General features: G+C 51.5%; 1 protein-coding gene across 1 annotated transcript; it reads left to right on the top strand.

Annotated features, from left to right (window-relative positions):
- Positions 1-12917: 12917 nt before the first annotated feature.
- PTGDR2 (prostaglandin D2 receptor 2) lies at positions 12918-14141 on the top strand. The gene has a single exon (XM_052662517.1). The coding sequence runs from the start codon at positions 12921-12923 to the stop codon at positions 14139-14141; it is 1221 nt and encodes a 406-aa protein (XP_052518477.1). The 5' UTR covers positions 12918-12920.
- Positions 14142-14474: the final 333 nt, after the last annotated feature.

The following is a 14474-nucleotide window of genomic DNA, read 5'->3' as shown; positions in this document are numbered from 1 at the left end:
TTTGTTTCCCAGCCAGAGATCAAAGTCAGGTCAGAGTTGTGAGAACGCTGAATCTTAGCCACCAGACCACAAGGGACCAATAGCCAGTGACAAGGCCCTGGCCCATCAGCTGTGTAAAATAAATTTCCACATAGAGAGGAAAAGTAGTGAAACAAGTATTTATTAGGAGGAAAAAGAGTGTGTGTGGATAGACATACGGGTGGGCTCAGAGAGAGTCCTGCCCTCGTGGTGATTTGAATCACTTATATGGGGCCTCCCCTCTGGGTTTCCTTTGCCCAATCATCTTGCTTTGCCTGGTTTTGAGTCCGGATTTGGTTTATCTCAGGGTTCTCACATGTGCGTGTGTGCACTTTCTTAGCCAAGATGGTTTCTATGGGTATTGACATTACTATGAGGGGACCCCCTCATCCTTTTTTGACTTTCGAGGAGCCTTTCTACCCTGTGTAGTTGGGAAGGTCTCCTTGACGTCAAGAATGAGGAATATGTGGTCTTTTCTCTCTTATCATGGCAGGGCCCAGCTCTCCTCTCATTCCTCATCTTATAGTATCTGTCCACAGGGGACAAACTCTGGCTGCTCACCCGGGGGCCCACCTGTCTCCTGCCTCAAGCCTGTAACTCCAATGTTCACCCTCTGGAGACCTCAGGAATGTCACCTACCTGCTTGGTGATTCCATTTCTTTATGTATATAATGGAGCTAATAGAAGCATACCTAATGTGTCGGGTTGCTCTGAGGATTAAATAAATAATCCATGTAAAGCACTGAGAGCAATCTGCATGTGGTAATCAATCAGACTCAGTAAGGATGAAAACCATCATCATTCTTTACGGATGAGGACAGGATCAGATCAGAGTGACTTGACTTGAAAATATTGGCTTCCCCCTTGGTCTCTTCCTAAACCTCAGTTTATCTCTTTCGTATCTTTTTTTTTAAATAATTACTTGTTTTTTGGCCGTGCCAAAAAGATATAATTATAATTTGGCTGTGTCTGGTCTTAGCTGTGACACAGGGGATTTTTGATCTTTAGTTTTGGCATGTGGGACCTAGTTCCCTGACCAGGGATTGAACACAGCCCCCTGCACTGGGAGTGTGGAGTCTTAGCCACTGCACCACCAGGGAAGTCCCATCTTTCTTACCTTTTTAAACTTCCTTATTGTTCAGTCACTAAGTCGGGTCTGACTCTTTGTGACCCCATGGACTGCAGCATACCAGGCTTCCCTGTTCTTCACTATCTCCCAGAATTTGCTCTAACTCATGTCCATGGAGTCAGTGATGCCATCCAACCAGCTCATCCTCTGTCACTCCCTTCTCCTCTTGCCCTCAATCTTTCCCATCATTAGAATATTTTCCAATGAGTTGGCTCTTTGCATTAGGTGACCAAAGTATTGGAGTTTCAGCATTAGTCCTTCCAATGGATATTCAGTATTTCCTTTAGGATCGACTGATTTGATCTCCTTGGTGTCCAAGAGACTCTCAAGAGTCTTCTCCAGGTACCTTTAAACTTAATCTTTTTATTTTTAAAAATTGGACTTCAGTTTCTGTAAAATGGGATTAAAAATAAGGTCAACCTCATTGGGGTGCTAAGAATAGCATGGTAGTTCTCTACCCCATCTGTTCTGGTAATTAAAGCCAGGGATGGAAGATGGGTACCAGTGAAGGAAGGGGCCTTTCTAGGCTGGAAAGACAAAGGCTGAGGGGCACTGGGATATTGTGATTTATGGTAAGAGATATACATTTGGGAAATTCGCTGGTGGTCCAGTAGTTAGGACTCTGTGCTTCACTGCCAAGGGGGTGGGTTCCGTACCTGGTTGGGGAACTAAGATCCCACAAGCCATGAAGCATGGCCAAAAAAAGAGAGAGAGAAATATATATCTGGTCTTTGTTCCCATCCTAGCAGAGCTCCTAAAACCCTTGGGCTTTCGTTTGAGGAGAGCAAAACAAAGGTGTCTTTTATTATGTGGATGAGGTTCCTTTTGGAAGGAACTTAGGGATGGAGGCTGGTGGCAAGGGGGACATCCACACGGTTAGAGAGCTGGAACTTCCGATCACACATGCCTTCTCCCCACTCCCTGCGAGGAGAGAGGGGCAGGAGACTGAGGTCCATCACCAAGAGCCAATGAGTTAATCAGTCCTGTCTGTGTAGTGAAACCACCCTAAAGCCCTCAAAGGATGGTGTTCAGAGCTTTCAGGTTGGTGGGCACATAGAGATTTGGTGAGAGACACCCAGATAGTCCCTCCCACACACCTTACCCTGTCCATCTCTTCTATCTGGCTGTTTCTCTGAGCCATTCTGACAAATTAATTGAATCCAACAAGGGGGTTGTTGGAACCTCAGATAAATAACCAGCTGACACCTGGACTTGGGACTGACGTCTGAAGTAGGTGGAGGGGATGGTCTTGTAGGGCTGAGCCCTTGACTTACGGGATCTGATGTTATATCTCCACGGAGATAGTGTCAGACCTGAATTGTAGGACACCCAGCTGGTGTTGGGGCTTCCCTGGTGGCTCAGACCGTAAAGAATCTGCTTGCAATGCAGGAGGCCTGGGTTCAAGCCCTGGGTCAGGAAGATCCTCTGGAGAAAGGAAAGGCTATCCACTCCTGTATCTTTGCCTAGAGAACCCCATGGACAGAGGAGCCTAGTGGGTTACAGTCATGGGGTTGCAAGGAGTCGGACACGATGGAGTGACTAGCACCTCAGCTGGCATTGGGGGGTGGTGGGGAACCTGCACATCCTCACAGGGACCAGAGCATGTGTGAGAACCAGCAGGAAGAAGGTCACTTCACCTAGAAGCCCACAGACCATGGTCCCTGTTTTACAGGGAAGAACAAATGTGACTCTATATAGGATCTGCTTTTTTTTACTTAAACCTGTATATTCTGTTTCTTTGGCTACAAGTTAATCACTAAAGGGATATTGCCTGAGCTTAAATTATACATAACGGCTCAGCTAAAATACCTTTGTTTAGCTTATAGGAAACATCATGACCAGGCCCGAGTGTGAATGGCTGTAGGAAAAAAGAAATTAACACGTGCCCTCTGGAGTCTGACTGGAACCAGGAAATGTTTGACTTTTATCCTCTCCCCCCCTACACACACACACACACACACACACACACACACACACACACTTTTAGTATAAATGAAGACAGAATTCTGACTTGGGCAAGTTGATTCTTTGAGACACAAGGTCTACCATCTTCTCGGTCTCCTGGTTTTCTGAATAAAGTCTTACCCCAACAACTCCTCACTGGATTTATTGGCCTGTGTGGGGCCAGTAGTACGCCTGTGTTCGACTCAGTAACACCTATGGACACTGTGGGCTGCAGAGACGCTTCCCAAAGCTTGTGGAGCATGTTTAACAGCTGGAAGGCAGTCCGACTCCTGCAGGCAACAATGAACCTTGAAGAGTCCAGTCATCTGTGAAGAGCTGGGTCCTAGTTCTAAGAAACCATGGTCTTTTCTATCAAAGGAGAAGTTACAAGAAATAAAGAAGTGATTCGTTCTCAGAATAGTTGAACAGAAAGGTATACAGCCTGCTTGTGAACAAGATTCCTGAAATGGTGGCTAGTTAATTCTTTGTTGTTTTCACTTCCTGATTCTCTTTCCTCATAAGAACATTTTGGTGGGCTAAGTTCACATGCACAAAGAACTAAAAAGGTGGGAAAAATAGTTACCAGTGGTCCAATAAAAGGTTAGGCCATATCTGGAAAACATTGTAACTCTGTGGTCCTCAGCCTGTGAGAAGGCAGGGGAGGGAAACTGCGTCTTAGGGATAAAAGCCGAGTGGACTTCCCACAGGGTGTCCTTGCTCCCAGACCTTTGTAGCACACCCTTCTGCAGAAGTGAAGAGCTTTTTTACCTTGCTGAGTCATTTTTGATTGTCTGTTTTATTCCTCCAACACCATTTGAGAGCATTTCCAACACAATGCTCAGTCATCTGCTTCTTTTTTTTCTTCTTGTTTTATTCATTTATTTAGGCTGTACTGCATGGTATGTGGGATCTTAGTTCCCCCACCAGAGATCGAACCTGTGACTCCTGCAGTGGAAGCACAGAGTCCTGGACCACCAGGGAATTGCCTGGAGCATCTACTTCTGAGTTCCAGCTCTTCTGCTCACTGGTTGAGCAGCCTTGGCTGGGCCACTCAACCTCTCTGTTTTCTCCTCTGGGAGTGAGGAAGATAATGGTCCCTACCTCAGGTTCAGAGGCCGCTTGTGAGAATTAAACCAGCTAACACATGTAAAGTGCCTAGCCTGCTGAATGGCACATAGGAAGCACCTGGTAGATGTAGCTGATACTAGCTGAAATAGGTTGAGTGGTTGCTCCTCAACAAATATATCCTCATTCTAACCTCTGAAACTGTGAATATAAAGCTTGTTTGGAAAATGGGGCTTTGCAGATGTAGCTGAGTTCAGTTCAGTTCAGTTCAGTCGCTCAGTCATGTCCAACTCTTTGCAACCCCATGAATTGCAGCACGCCAGGCCTCCCTGTCCATCAACAACTCCCGGAGTTCACTCAAACTCACGTCCATCAAGTTGGTGATGCCATCCAGCCATCTCATCCTCTGTCGTCCCCTTCTCTTCCTACCTCCAATCCCTCCCAGCATCAGGGTCTTTTCAAATGAGTCAACTCCTCGCATGAGGTGGCCAAAGTACTGGAGTTTCAGCTTTAGCATCATTCCCTCCAAAGAACACCCAGGACTTCTCTCCTTTAGAATGGACTGGTTGGATCTCCTTGCAGTCCAAGGGACTCTCAACAGTCTTCTCCAACACCACAGTTCAAAAGCATCAATTCTTTGGCGCTCAGCTTTCTTCACAATCCAACTCACATCCATACATGACCACAGGAAAAACCATAGCCTTGACTAGACAGACCTTTATTGGCAAAGTAATGTTTCTGCTTTTGAATATGTTGTCTAGGTTGGTCATAACTTTCCTTCTGAGGAGTAAGCATCTTTTAATTTCATGGCTGCAATCACCATTTGCAGTGATTTTGGAGCCCCCAAAAATAAAGTCTGACACTGTTTCCATTGTTTCCCCATCTATTTCCCATGAAGTGATGGGACCAGATGCCATGATCTTCATTTTCTGAATGTTGAGCTTTAAGCCAACTTTTTCACTCTCTTCTTTCACTTTCATCAAGAAGCTTTTTAGTTCCTCTTCACTTTCTGCCATAAGGGTGGTAGCTGAGTTAAGGATCTCAAAACCACACCATTCTGGATTATCTGGGTGGGGCCTAAATTCATATATATATATATATATATATATATATATATATATATATATATATATACACACACACACAAACATATATATACACACATAAAATATATACATATACATTTTTTGGTGAGGAGTAACTAGCATACACATGGGTCTGAGAAAGTTATTAGTTAATAATGCTGCCGAGTCCGAGCTCTCTCTGTTCACGGCATGATGAACCAATGAATCTGAGAAATGAAGGGTGAGGCAAGGAAGAGACTTAAATTGAGAGCTGCCAGACTGAGAAGATGGCAGGCTAGCATCTCAAGGTAATCATCTTATTGGGGTCTGGATGCCAGGTTCTTTTATAGATCAGAGATTGGGGGCGTAGGTGAGGAAGCAAAGTAAAAAGGCCACAAATCCTGCAGATATCTTCTAAAATGGCAAGCCTCAGGCAGAGGATGTGTTCATTTCTTTCTTTCTGCAGTCTGCAGATGGACAGGGTTCTGAACAAACGCACTGAGACAGTCAGGCAGAGGGGCAGGATGCTCTGAGGCAGGCCATTCTGTATGATCATAGTAACAAAAGCAACTAAAAGCAAGTCAAAGAAACAGTTCCAACATGGAGTCAGAATTGGCTTCTTCTCCACAACAGTAATAACAGGAAGTGACTAGTCCCCAAGGTTGTACCTATGAGTAACTGGGTCCAGACAGGTCGCCATGAGGAGCTGGGGGTCTTTTTCAGGTCTAATCTCCAATACTAGAGATTCATTTTTTTGCACACATTCATTGAGACTCCTCCCATCTGTCAGGTCCGCTGCTTGGCTTTTGTGATGAGATAAAATACAAACCATCTCTGGTTCTTCAGTTGCTGATGAAGGTGATGAGCATAGGGAGCAGGCTTGTGAAAGTTACATATGGAGGGCAAAGCTACAGTATATGAAGTGAGGCAAGGATGTAGGAGGTAGGGTCTGAGAGGCTCAGCCAAGTCTTCCCAGAGGAGGTAACCTCTGACCAGGGTTTTGAAGGATGAATAGGAGTTCACAAAGAGGCCAAGGGAGGATATGGTATTATACAACAGGTAGCAAACAGCATAAGCGAGGGCACAGTAATAGTCTGATATGCACAGGGTGTGGCGAGGTGGTGCTAAATGCTGACTGATGTTAGGAAGTGATTAGGGAGAAGCAGAAATGAAGGTGGAGGTACAGGCAGGGCCAGGTCACCTAGAGGCTTACTGACCATGTGAGGAGCTAAGCCTCCACTGTGTATGCTGATGGCATTAGGGAGCTCCACCCAGGTCTCCCACAAGGTGTCAGGTGGGGTCCTACTCTGCTGTGTGTGGTCAGCTCCATGGCCTTCTGAGTATAGGGGGCTGGAGGGTTCTAGGGTAGGCCTCACCTGCTTCCTGTCATGCATCTCACTTCCTGTTTGATTACTTCTTTAAAGAGATCAGAAAGGAACATGAAAACCTGCTTCCTAACGCAAGGCCAGAGGGAGAAAGTCTTTCTGGGCCCCACGGCTGGGAGGCAGTTGGCCCATTCCCTTGACTGTACGTTAAATACACTTGATGCTGAGAGCATCCTCTTGGGAGCCGAGAGACACTGATGGTCTCAGAAAGGGGCCTTGCAGGATAAGTGGGGAAGGGGGAAAGGTATTCCAGGCAGCAGGAACAGCATATGCAAAGGCACAGAGGTGAGCAGAGGGGATGGGGTAGCTGGGGACACTGGGAAGGGGGCAGGGATGGGTGGGTGCTGCACTGGATCCCAAGAGGACTTGAGGGTAGCGCTGGGAGTCTGGACCATTTCCACAGTTGGCAGAGCCCCTGCAGAGCTCTGTTAGGCTCCAGCTTGTCTCCTCCAGGGCGGTACATGTGTTTCCTGTGGAGACGGACCTGACTTTGGCTCTATCTGGCTCTGACGTCAGGTTGTAAGCCATGGAGAAGGTTATGCTTCAGTGACTAGGGTCTGCGGTCTGGAGGTGGCTGCATCTGTCTCTAGGTCCTGGGGTGGGGGATCTCAGTGGACAGCCCCCTCCCTCCCAGTGCTACCAGGACCCTGCTGCTCCCGGCTCTGAGGGCACCAGATCCAAGGACCCTGAGCTCTCCATCCTAGCAGAGCCAGCAGTGTCAGCATCTCCCGGGGAACCTGACATGAAGGAAACACCCAGGCAGCCCCCACAGACATGCTAGATCTGACACTCTGGGAGGACCCAGCAATCTGGGCTTCAGAAGCCCCCCAGGAGGTTCTGACACACATTGAAGATGCGGTGGGCTGGTGTATCTGCCAAGTGAAGTGAAAGTCACTCAGTCGTGTCTGACTCTTTGAGATCCCATGGACTATACAGTCCATGGAATTCTCCAGGCCACAATATTGGAGTGGGTAGCCTTTCCCTTCTCCAGGGCATCTTCCCAACCCAGGGATTGAACCCACATCTCCCACATTCGGATTCTTTACCTGAGCCACAAGGGAAGCCCAAGAGTACTGGAGTGGGTAGCCTCTCCCTTCTCCAGGGGATCTTCCCAACCTAGGAATTGAACCAGGATCTCCTGCATTGCAGGAGGATTCTTCACCAGCTGAAAGCCCTGGTCATGTCACTCGCCTCTGGACTCTGGGCTCCACGAGGGCCCCTCTGCCAGTCTGGGTGTCCCCCTGCCTGCAGCAGTGGCCTGACACTGTGGAGGCCTCCACAGGGTTTTCTGCTTGTATCTTCTCCCGGGAGTGCCTGTCCTCTGCTCTCAGCCAGGAAGCCCTCTCTCTGAGCCCCCACCGTTTGTGAGACTCCTCGTCAGTGCCTGGTGCTGAAACCCAGTGCTCGAGACTCCTGAAATCTGGAGAGGAGGCATGTTCTCCCCATGCTCCCTGCCCCAACTCCATCCTGCCCAGGCAACCTCCATGTGGAGCCTGTGGGACTCACGTGGGAGGCCGGTTTCCACCGTGGGAGTGTAGCTGCTGGCCCCTCAGGAACAAATAGCCCTGCCTCCTTGTTTAGAAAATGCCTCAGGGCCCTGCTCATCTGGAGCACTATCTTGTTTGTTTTAGTAACTTTCATAAAATGTCCATCCCCGGATGGTTGGGAGACGAGTCACCACAGTGACTGTGGGGTTGGAAACGAGGGTTAGGGGAGGGAGGGTCAGAGTAGTGGGGGTTCTGGTCTGGAAAAGGCTTCAACTGGAGAGATGGGGGAAGGATCAGAGAAGCGAGGGTTTCAGGTGAGAAGCACCTTGGCAGGGCCGCCAGGAGAGGTTGTACAGGGTGTTCACTGCACAAGGGTATGTGCTGGTCGAGGGGGTGAGGGAGGGCTGAGAGCCAGGAGGAGGGCAGGGCCCTGTCCCAAGCTTGATGCCCTGGAGCTAAGATGTGCCTTTAGGAGGAAAGGGGGGATTCTTTTTTGTGTGTGCCTCATGGCATGTAGCAGAGAAGGCGATGGCACCCCACTCCAGTACTCTTGCCTGGAAAATCCCATGGACAGAGGAGCCTGGTAGGTGGCAGTCCATGGGGTCTCGAAGAGTCAGACACGACTGAATGACTTCACTTTCACTTTTCAGTTCCTTGCATTGGAAAAGGAAATGGCAACCCACTCCAGGGTTCTTGCCTGGAGAATCCCAGGGACAGGGGAGCCTGGTGGGCTGCCGTCTATGGGGTCGCACAGAGTCTGACACGACTGAAGCGACTTAGCAGCAGCACAGCATGGTATGTAGGATTTCAGTTTCCTGACCAGGGATCGAACCCAGGACCCCTGCATCGCAAGCATGCAGTCCTAACCATTGTATCGCCAGGGAAGCTCCAAGGGGGAATTCTTTCTAAGCCCAAAGAGCAGTTTGTGCACCACTTTGGGGTAGGAGCTGTACAGAAGGAGCATCTTTTAAAAAATTCCTGTTTTACTGCTGCGACGTTACTTGCCCAAGGTCACTGGCCATACTCCGCTACCTGCGTGGCCTTAGAGGACGTCCGTGCTCAGCAGGTCGGGTGGTGGTGGGATGAGGATGAAGGTACCTTCCCCAAAGTGGAATGGAAGCAGCCGTCAAGGGCTGTGGGCACTTTTCTTCAGAGGACAGGGCTCCTCTGTCACTAAGCGGAGAGGGGACATTGCCCTAGTGCTAGTCATTTGTTTAAATCAAGGCTCTTACTAATCTCCATTTTGGACGAGAGTGAGCAAGCTTCCCCATCACATTCCTCACTCAGGCACTGCAGTCTCTCAGCAAATTTATCAAGTGCCAGGCCCTACATTAAGCCTGTACCAAAAATGGAAGTGTTTTAGAGTCAATCCTGTAGTGGGGGGTGGGTTTCCGAGTTCTTAATGTGTTTTGGGTATTTCCTGGGTGCTAGATGCTGAGGTTGAAGGAAGAGTCCTGACCTCAGGAAGCTTGGTCAGCAAAAGGAGTTCAATCATTTCATCCATGGGGTCCGAGCCCAGACCTTTTTATTATTATTTTGGCCTCCCCCACATGGCTTGTGGGGTTTTTAGTTTCCTGACCAGGGATTAAATCTGGGCCCTTGGCAGTGAGAACTGGGCCATTAGGGAATTCCCAGTCCATTTGAAATAAAAGCTGTATTGCCCTTGCCCAACAGTCTATACCCATTTTTCTCCCAGAGGGAAGAAACCTGATTTTTATGAGCACCTACTGTGTGCTGGGTCCGTTGTGAATGAGGGCACCTGGTCAGCCTTGGAGGTGACACTGTCACTCTTGGTCACAGATGGCCAAGCAGGGGCAGGAAGGGGAAGTGGCTTACCTCCCGGCTAGGACTGTGGGCAGCCTGGACAGCCAGACCTGTACTCTTACCACAGCCCCACCCTGCCTTCCTGGCCATAGAGCCCTCAAGGGCCATTTCACAGACCACCCCTACCCCTGGCCCCTGTGCTGCCTGCGCACATGGCAGGAGCCACATGAGTTTCTATTCTGAGGGTGATGGGGTCAGGGGACCCCACCAGGGAGGGCAGTCCAGGATAGGACAGATGGACAGGACACCCTTCTCCTCAAGCACTTCTCCTAAACACCTGCCACTCTCAAAATGAACATGGGCTCACACTTTCTGCCCTACACCTATTTCTCCATGTGCACTTACACTTGACCCTGGGCTTTTGCAAAATCGCCTTTGTAAAGAGAGACAGGATGAGCTGGGCTGCTGGCAGTTACATCCAGTCCCCATCAGTGGAGATGGATGTTACTTGAACACCAGTTTAATAGCTCACTCTCTAGCTGTCCCCGCCTCCCCCCGCACCCCTCCCCTAAATATACACGCACTGACTCTGGGGCTAACAGCTATTTCCTCCCTCAGCCTCGCTCCCCTCTCTCTGCCTGCCCGCTGCCTCCTGTCTGCCTCGAGGAGCTGACTGCCACTGGGGCTGGAATCCTGTGTGCTCTCTATGCCAGGTAAGGAGACGGTGGCCCTGGGGCTGGTCAGCTTCAGTGCCTTCTCTGGACCCAGGAGAGAGGGCGTAGTTTTATCAGGGGAGAGGACTGTTACTAGCTAGGATGGCAGAGAGTAGGGTTTACCGAAGACTGGAGGGGACTTACTGCTCTGAGGAGGGAAGGACCACAGTTCCTTAGGTAATTACTAGATAGCAGTCACAGTGATAGACCATTAAAGCTCTTTTTCAAGACTCAGGAGTCATCTGGGTGGAAGGGTTCCAAGAGTGGGTCCTACGGTAATGGACCCCAAATTCACCCAGCCAGGAAGTCAAAGAGCTGGGGTTTAAAGCCAGGTCTCTGACACCAAAAACCTAGTGTTCTCTGCCCCCAGCCCTCTGTCAAAACAGGACCCTTGCTGCTGGGCTTCCTGAGAATCCTGGGAGGCTGGGGGCCAGACTCTTGTCAACCAGAAGGTCCATTCTGGCTCAGACCCCAGGGCACAGCAGGACATGCTTTCGCAGCATCCTCGGGGGACTTAGATGGGGCTAAAGGGAACGTTTCAGCACAGGGAGGGGCTGGCATGTGTGTCTTTGCTGAGAGTGGAGTTCCTGCAGCCCCCCTTCCCCAGCAGCTGAGGGACACTGGGTAAGATCTTGCACTTCTCTGAACCTCTGATTCCTCTTCTGAAAAATCGGGTCTCACAGGGTCATTGTGAGTGTAATTGCTCTGCAGACTCTAGAACTTGGGAAATTCTAGCATTCTAGGGAGCACACGGGGACAACAGCTCCCCTCCTCCATACCTGCAGGTCCCCAGCTCCAAGTGCCTCACCTGTCAAGGAAATTCTAGTTTGATATCCTGGGCCCTCATCCTATGAAGGACCGTGGTCCCCAAAGAAGGGTGTGGATTTTCTCATCGTGGCCAAAAGTGTCTCCTGTGGAAAGATGGATAGTGAAGACCACTCCCCCTGACCCTGCCTTGCTTTTCCTTCTTTCCCTCCATCACCTCATGCTTAGAGCTCAGAGGCAGAGGAAAGAGAAGATCGAGTGCTAAACTCTTGTTTCTCCACCTGCTTGTGTTATTCAGGAAATTTTGGGCAAGTGATGGAAACACTTGAGTCTCAGTTTCCTCATCTGCAAAATGGGGTGGAGAGAAGTACCAGCCCCTTTTTTCTAGAGCCGTGAGCAGGAGAACACCTACATAAAGGACCTACCATGGCTCCTAGCATGTTGTGGGGGCCCAGGACGATCCAAGTTCCCGCCCCCTGCTACCCTGCTGACTTCCTGCAGGTAGCCTCCCACCCCAACCTCTCTGCCCTCACTGATCTCCACTGGCTCCACTTTGGGTGGTCCTGGATTCTTGATGAGGCTGTGGGTCTGCACTTCGGGGATGTCTGCACATCTGGCCAGAGGCTGGCTTCTTCAGCACTTACCTAAGTAGTTGATCAATAAAGAGCTGTTGAATGAGTGTGTAAGTGAGTGAATAAATGAATGAATCAGGCTGGGTTTCCTGGAACTGGCAGAGTGCCTGTGGCCGCCCCTGGGCAGGGGAGAGGTCTTTTGGCCCTACTGGGCCTCCAGAGCCCAAATCTGGTAGTTCCTCCTGCCCAGCTCTCTCCCTGCTCTTATCTTATTTCCTCTTCAACTATCAAGGCGGGGGGCGGCGCTACCACTGTTTGCAGCCACACACCCAACCAGCCACCACTGTAGGAGTGAAGGGCTGCAGGAAGATCTGCAGGGAGGCAAGGTCTGGGGGGGTGCTGGGGGTGGGTGGAGGGAAGGCACCCCTTAAAGGCACAGACTCCTTCCCTTCCCGTCCCCCAGCCCAGTTGAATCCTCCTGCCCTTTAGGGGAGCCTAACTCACGCCCCAGTGCTCTAGGGATTGGGAAAAGGGAGTCCCGCCTGGCCTGACCTTGGTACCTATTTCTCCAATTGATCTTAGGCTATCTACTTAATCATGCCATTGATATAATGCTTACTTTGTGCTTACTCTTGTTTGAAATGCCTATAATGGTTGTTGCTGTAGTTTAGTCGCTAAGTCGTGTCCAACTCTTTTGCAACCCCATGGACCAACCAGGCTCCTCTGTGCATGGGATTTCCCAGGCAAGAATACCGAAGTGGGTTGCCATTTCCTTCTCCAGGGAATCTTCCCACCCCAGGGATTGAAACCATGTCTCCCAATGGTAGGTGGGTTCTTTACCACTGAGCCACCAGGGCAGCCCCTGAAATGCTTGTATATTTATTAATTCATTTAATTCTCCCAACAACCCTATAACCTAGACACAGTCCCATATCCTGGCCAGGGTCCCCCGTTGCCCAGAACTGCCCCCCTTCCCCCCTACAGCGCCTCTTCCTCTCTGCCGCAGAGCCCATCATGTTGGCCAATGTCACGACGAAGCCGCTCTGTCCCCTCCTGGAGCAGATGAGCCGCCTCCAAAGCCACAGCAATTCCAGCATCCGCTACATGGACCATGCGTCTGTGCTGCTGCACGGGCTGGCCTCGCTGCTGGGCCTGGTGGAGAACGGACTCATTCTCTTCGTGGTGGGGTGCCGCATGCGACAGACCGTGGTCACCACCTGGGTGCTGCACCTGGCCCTGTCCGACCTGCTGGCTACCGCCTCCCTGCCCTTCTTCACCTACTTCCTGGCCGTGGGCCACTCCTGGAAGCTGGGCACCACCTTCTGCAAGCTACACTCCTCCATCTTCTTCCTCAACATGTTTGCCAGCGGCTTCCTGCTCAGCGCCATCAGCCTGGACCGCTGCCTGCAGGTGGTACGGCCTGTGTGGGCGCAGAACCACCGCACGGTGGCTGCGGCCCACAAGGTCTGCCTGGCGCTCTGGGTCCTGGCCGTGATCAACACCGTGCCCTACTTCGTGTTCCGGGACACCATCCCGCGGCTGGACGGGCGCATCATGTGCTACTACAACGTGCTGCTTCTGAGCCCTGGGCCGGACCGCAACGCCACGTGCGACTCGCGCCAGACGGCCCTGGCCGTTAGTAAGTTCCTGCTGGCCTTCGCCGTGCCGCTGGCCATCATCGCCTCGAGCCACTTGGCTGTGAGCGCGCAGTTGCGCCACCGCGGCCGCCGGCGGTCCAGCCGCTTCGTGCGCTTGGTGGCGGCCGTGGTGGCGGCCTTTGCGCTCTGCTGGGGCCCCTACCACGTGTTCAGCGTGATGGAGGCGCGGGCGCACGCGAACCCGTCGCTGCGGCCGCTCGTGTGGCGCGGGCTGCCCTTCGTCACCAGCCTGGCCTTCATCAACAGCGTGATCAACCCGCTGCTCTACGTGTTCACCTGCCCCGACGTGCTGCGCAAGCTGCGGCGCTCTCTGCGGAGCGTGCTGGAGAGCGTGCTGGTGGACGACAGCGACCTGGCCGCCGGGGGCAGTAATCGCCGGCGCCGCCGCGCCTCCTCCACCAACGCCTCCGCTTCCTCCATCTCCGATAGCAGCGGCTACCGCCTGCCTGCGCTCTGGCCCGCGCGCCTGCTCGACTGGCTGCGGGGCGACCGCGCGGCTCCCCCGCAGAGGGACCGCACCCTGTCTCAGGACGAGCGGGGCCCCCTGAACCGGGCGCTGAGCACCACCTCGGGGTAGGAGGCGCGGACCCGAATCGCCCGGCTCAGAACCATTCCGTTCTCCCCGGGGAGGCAGGGGCTGGGAACGATCGCGCGTAGTAGCTTCCCCAGGGCCAGGATGTCCAAATGTAGATATCCTGGCTCTTAGTCTAAGGGAGGCTAAGGAATCTATCTGCATGTTAAAGCCCCCCGTGTGACTCAGTGAATTCTTTTCAGAAAAGAAGTGAGTTAAAGCAGTGCTTCTCAAACATTATTGCGCGGGAGTTATCCAGGGATTCTGTCTGATGGAGCTGGCCCGGCCAAGGGCGCCGCGGGGCTGGGGAGGGGGGCGGGACTGAAATTCCTTGTTTCC

Source organism: Budorcas taxicolor, chromosome 25 (genome assembly GCF_023091745.1).
Source record: "Budorcas taxicolor isolate Tak-1 chromosome 25, Takin1.1, whole genome shotgun sequence".
NCBI lineage: Eukaryota > Metazoa > Chordata > Mammalia > Artiodactyla > Bovidae > Budorcas > Budorcas taxicolor.
The sequence above is the reverse complement of the archived record's forward strand: the minus strand, read 5'-3'. Positions and strand labels throughout refer to the sequence as shown.